Source organism: Gavialis gangeticus, unplaced genomic scaffold (genome assembly GCF_001723915.1).
Source record: "Gavialis gangeticus isolate Ggan-Ray unplaced genomic scaffold, GavGan_comp1, whole genome shotgun sequence".
In the NCBI taxonomy this organism is placed as follows: Eukaryota; Metazoa; Chordata; order Crocodylia; family Gavialidae; genus Gavialis; species Gavialis gangeticus.
Window position 1 is genome coordinate 17,485,377 of NW_017729030.1, and position 6,000 is coordinate 17,491,376.

General features: G+C 41.0%; 1 protein-coding gene across 15 annotated transcripts in view; it reads left to right on the top strand.

The window, feature by feature from the left end:
- The window catches only part of ANK2 (ankyrin 2), a 779,379-nt gene that overhangs the window by 728,499 nt on the left and 44,880 nt on the right, over positions 1-6,000 (top strand). For all 15 annotated transcript variants that reach the window (XM_019521994.1, XM_019522000.1, XM_019521987.1 and 12 more), the window contains 3 exons: positions 18-92; positions 4,526-4,657; positions 5,426-5,572. In XM_019521994.1, the coding sequence (XP_019377539.1) occupies positions 18-92; positions 4,526-4,657; positions 5,426-5,572 (354 nt within the window). The remainder of the gene's footprint in view (positions 1-17; positions 93-4,525; positions 4,658-5,425; positions 5,573-6,000) is intronic.

Sequence of the window (6,000 nt, forward strand, 5' to 3'; positions counted from 1 at the left end):
TGTTTGATATTCTTTAGATCAACAGGATGACCAGGAAAGGACAGAGGAAAGACTGGCACACATTGCTGATCACCTTGGATTCAGTTGGACAGGTAAACTGCATGGGATACATTTCAGATGAAGTGTACATATTGAGCTGATGGTTTTCTTTACATTTTCATGTTTCTGCAAGATGTCTTTTTTATTACTGAAGGATGTTTTATAGAGATCCTCCAATAGCCTGTAGAAACTAGATAGTCTTTTGGGATATTGGTGACATTCCACATTGTTAGCTAAAATAGGAAGTGGATGGGCCAGATTATGGACCTGATCTGGCTCTTCCTACAGGAAAACGCTCAGTAGAGGAATAACAAAGAACCAACATCACCCCTCTGAAGACTCTGAGTATAGGGCACATGAGGGTAGGTGAGCATATGGAGGCTAAGTGCAGACATTCGAGGTTAGGCCACATTAAAAATGGCCACCCAATCTAACTTAGTTTGCCCAGGTACAGGCATTACACTTAAACCTGGTCTCAGTGATCATAAATTAATCTCAGCCCATAACAGTACAGAAGTTTGGTGCACATAGACCAGTCTAAAAATGGCAGAACCCAGTGTAAAATAGACCTGGATCAATGTACACTCAAAACTAATCAATCTAGGTTAGATTGGTGAATTTAATTTCAGTACAATTACTTGCGCAGTCCCAGTCCCAGGACTGCACTTTTCTTACTCGCTCCCTGGCACCAAGCCATTTTTAACCTTTTGGCCCCTCTTCACCCTCCCCGCAGTCTTGGACCAGTCAGTCCATCCCACAAGCCACTTAGGGTGCTGGTTTTATCAGCATTTGCAGATGCCAGGAGGCAAGGAAATAAGTATCAGTGGGGGTGGGGGGGAGGAGGGATAGGGGTGTAGGCTTGTCAGGGAGGCTAAAAATTGCTCCTAGTCCCTGGGACCATAGACCCCATGAGTCCCACGAACCTTCCTGATCCTGCCAAACCCTCCTGGACCCCAGAAGTGCCCCATGGACATGTCTGCCCCCCTTGATCCATCCCATGGATGTGGCCTGCCCCTCCCCACCCCAATTGCTCCCATGGATCCTGCCTACCCCCCAAATACCCCGTGGATCCACAATCCCCATCTCCAGCCTTCTTGCCTCCCTCCTAACCCCTTTCCCTCCCACTAATCTGCCTCATCCTGATTTATCTGAGATGAGGTGGCCATTTTTAACGTGATCTAACCTCCCCCAAACCCCACCAAAAGTCTGAACTTGGCCAGAGAGGGCAGTCATTGTTCTGGCAATTTGGGGCTGTGAAGCTGCAAGGAAGTTATGGACAAATGTTCCTTTAACGCTTAACTGTTTGAAAAGGAGAAAGGAGCCACTGCTGCTATTCAGTAGCACACCTCAGCTGTTATAGTTTAACTGTTACATCTGCATGACCCTTCAGTGACACAAACAGGCTAAGCCTCTCTAACTTTGAACCGAGGAGGGTAAAAGTTACAGTTGCTGTACAGGTTTCCCTTGCTATAAAGGGTTCTGTATGTGTGAATTTGCTTTTATGCAATGGCCCTTTTTATATAAAAAATGTGTTTATATGCGAGGTAAGTTCACTCCTATGCAGTCAGTGTGGTGGAAGCTCACAGCAGATGCTTTGTGCGGTGCATTGTGGGAGTGACATGCACCAAAATATAGTCTCCTGTGTGGATCTATGCTTCTTGCTCATTGTCTCCAACTCATGTTTCTGTAGTTGCCATCCCTACTGTGATAGTGCCCTGTGCTTGTGTGTACTGTCTGCTGTTGGCAAGTACCAAAACTGTCTTGTAAAAGTAGTAGAAATGGGTCTGGGGGTCAGTACAGTCAAGGTCTTGAAACATATCCCTATTTTTTACATTGTAAAGTGGGTTCCCTTTATGCAAATTCGAGTTATGCGTCGTTTTCCAGGAACTCGTGTACAGCATAAAGCGAGGGAAACCTGTACTCAACCCACAACAGAATCATGCAAGATATAACTGTTATTGCGTAATGTTTTATATCACTATTGTTTGATAAAAATACGGTTATTACATCTGTCTACACCCACAGGTGTTCAGGTGGGGCTTCCATAAATGAGAACAGCTTGCTGCTTTCAGACCAGTGACAGAGTTAAGGAATGAAAGGGGCCAAGGTAGCAACAGTCCGTTTATAACTGCAGAAACCCACACCACAATGAGACACGCATCATCAAAGGACAGGCCAAGCTGACAAAGAATAAAATGAGGTTCCTACTGCTAGAAATCAGCTGACAACAAGAAAAGAGAATAAGCTGTTCAGAGTTCTCTGACCTGTGTTATATTGAACAGAATCCAAAAAAAACTTAAAATTCAGCTTGTCCTGTTATCACTGGCCACAGCCAACCTTCCATCTTCTCACTCAGTCCACTGGACTTGAAATATCCTCCCTGGCTCTCTGCACCACACTGTCCTGTACTTCTTTTCTTATGGCTCTGGCAGTTTACTAATAACTTAGGGCAGATTGTTCAGCATTTCCACATGGCTGGCAAACCTGTCACAATCCCAGATGGAAGAATTCCTGAAAAATTCCATCGTTCCATATAAGACTCTTGGAAATAAGTAGTGTTCTAAGACTTAGAGGATTATTTACTAAATACATGAATAAAAATCTAATCCTAATATAATACAGTTAGTCTTCTGGGCTGTGCATTTCATGGTCTTCATTATATTTGCAAACTAACACCGATATTTTTGCTTATGCAAGGAGCTTTTCCCTCCTGTCCTTCTGCACGTGCACCTGTAGGGAGAGAATGAACCAGTCGGAAGGCCTGTTTCTAATCCCTTGTATCACAAGACAACTCCAGTCAAAATCACTGGGAATCAGACCTAGCCTAACTGACTTTTTACATGCTATTACTACCAGCATATTCTATTTGACAGGCTGTTATTTCAGTGTTTCAGAATTATTGTTGTGGTTCCAAAAACTAGGGTGGTATACTTAATGGATGTTAACAAGACCTATACATTGTAGGTATAATACATATACTTCTTTAATATGTTGCTTGACAGCATTTGTAAATATTTGTCCCACGTAAAATGAATTTGATTTCTAAAAATGTAAGCTCTGCTGCTGCAGCCAGCTAAAAATAGTTCTGGCCAAGAATAAGCTTTTGATTTACAGTAACTTCCTTTTCAAATTTCTAGGAACCAAAAAATCCCCAGACCCTGAAGCTGCTCAGCAAATTTTATGTCTGTCAGTTTCACTGATTGGACTGACTGTGATTTGGTGATATTCTAGTAATGGCCGAGTTAAACATCCCTCTAAAATCTCCCGTGTTGGAGACACAGATAACAATAGTGGTTATTCTTACCTACTTTGCTTTGAGTAAATGAAAGCCCCGGTTCTTTGATTTTATGAGAGTTCTATTATTTATTTATTTCTACTTCGTAGAATGTGCCATATTTGATTCTCAGCAGTAATTATTCTAGGTATTTATGTTTTTTTTCACATTTCCAGTTTGGCCTCAGTTTACAAAATAGATCAACTCTGAGCTGGAGTAAGGCAAGATTGGACTCTTTGCATATCACAATATGGGATCCACCAGTGAGTGGTTCATTCCTGTGACCATCTGCTTTATGTCCTTGCCACTAAAGAGACAGTGGCTGGAGGCAGGGGCGATTTTTCCACCCAGAGAGGCAGAAATGGTGGATCTGGGAATGGTGGTAGGGATGCCCCGGGACTTAAGTCAGATTCTTGGCTGTATTCATCTGTGTGAGGTCAGCCCAGCCAGGTTCAATCTTCTTTTTCTATGTAGAGTGATAACTCTGGATAGCACTGTCAAGGACTCCTACTAGTTCTAGGTGTAGTTAAATCCTCATTGTCATGAATAAGGGAGTTCACTTTTCTCAGGACTATGACAACTCTTTACTCTTTACTCAAGCAGGCATCACTACACCAGTTACTCCTAGTTCACACTTTCAAATTTCCTTTTTCATCCATAAATTCTAGCCATTTGCCCATATTTTTCCTATCTTACTTTAACAGTTCCAAGGAGCTATGCCTTCACTGAGCCATGGTGTAAGTGACTGCAAAATATCATAGAATCATAGAAAATTAAGGTTGGAAGGGACCTCAGGTCATCTAGTCCACCCCCCTATTCAAAGGAGGACCATCCCCAGCTGTATGATCCCATCCAAGGCTTTGTCTAGCTAAGTCTTAAAAACCTCCAAGGAGGGATATTCCACAACCTCTCTGGGTAACCTGTTCCAGTGTTTTACTACCCTCCTTCTGACCCTGCTTTTCTATGATTATTTAAAATTAATTAGTTCTTCTACTAGGAGAGGAGCATCAGACTCTAAATCAAAATTGGGAGAGAGTGATAGATTCAAGAGAATTTGATACATTATAGTTAGAAAGTTGAATTTTTACATGTTATTACTACCAGCGTATTCTATTTGTCAGGCTGCTTTAGCCACCAATCTTAGGAATGGACTTGACAGCGAGGGGGGGAAATATTTATGAAAAACCTTTACCAATGGCTTGTCTTTCACAGAATTAGCAAGAGAACTGGATTTCACAGAAGAGCAAATTCACCAGATCCGAATTGAGAATCCTAATTCACTGCAGGACCAGAGCCATGCACTCCTGAAGTACTGGCTTGACAGAGATGGGAAACATGCTACAGGTACATTTTCAGTTACTGCACAAACTGGACTTTCCCCAACTGGCAGTTTAGAGGTAATGTGCACACCTGTATTGATACAAGGGGAAAGTGGATAAAACTTACAAGACTAAAATGGGACTTATTAAAGGACCTGGGTTTCTTTTAAGCATCGTGGTGTGCGTCTACACTTGCATTAGTGCACCTTTGCTACTGAGCATTAAGTTTAGTACCTCTAATATAAGGTACTACATAAATGTGCAGTAGCTGGCGCTACGGTGCAGTAGCAAAGGTACATGGTCTGTTCATGATGCTTAATGTGCAATAGACTAATTCTGTTGTGCATTAGCACAGTTTTTGCTATGATGCACTAATGCACAGTAGAATTAGTCTATTGCACATAAAGCATCTCATGTAGACACACCCCGGTGTGTATAATAAGGAATACCAAAGGATTGTATGTTAAAGAAAATGAATTTACTCTTACTCATTGGGAGGGCAAAAGCAAAACAAGGATGAGAATTGAATTAGTCTTGTTACCTAGAGAAGCAGAAATGTGGGCAAAAAGACTGTTGCTAATGATTTTTTTCTGTTGAAATACTGATAGTAATTATATGTATAATTTTCCCAGTATTTCTAACTCTTTGTAGTAATACTATTTTTTTTCATTCTGTACAATATATCTTTATGTTATATGTCATAATATGAGTAACCTTATACGTCTTGGATATGGAGAATGGAGATCATAGGAGTGTCCCGACACAGCTAAACAATGTTTTTTGAACATTTCAGATACCAGTCTTACTCAGTGTCTAACAAAAATCAACAGAATGGATATTGTTCACCTGATGGAAACCAGCAGCCTGGACACTCTGCAGATCCATGGTGCTCGAACCTATGCAGAAATTGAACAAACAATAGGATTAGATCATAGTGAAGGTAAAAACACTTTCGTGATATTAACCTTTTATCATTTTTAGCAAGCCATGCACTGAAAAAGTTCTCTCATAGCCAAATCAGTCCATTCTAAAATGTGTGGCTAAGAAAGACAGTCTGCTCTTGTGTTTGGGGAGCAGTGGCAGCTAATGTTAAAATCAAGATACTCTAAAAAGGAAGGGTAGAGGTGTGTAATGGCATATTGATCAAGATTGGAGAAATAATAATTTTAAAGACACACTTAAAATAACCAGTTCTTATATTGCAAGTAAATGAAGGATTGTAGAAATTACTGTACAGTTGGCAAAATTCTCTACAGGCGCTTCCATTGATGTCAACAAGTTTGTACCAGTTTACGTGAGAGGAGTATTTTATCCACTCTCTCTCTATATGTATATATACGTGTGTGTGTGTGTGTGTGTGTGTGTGTG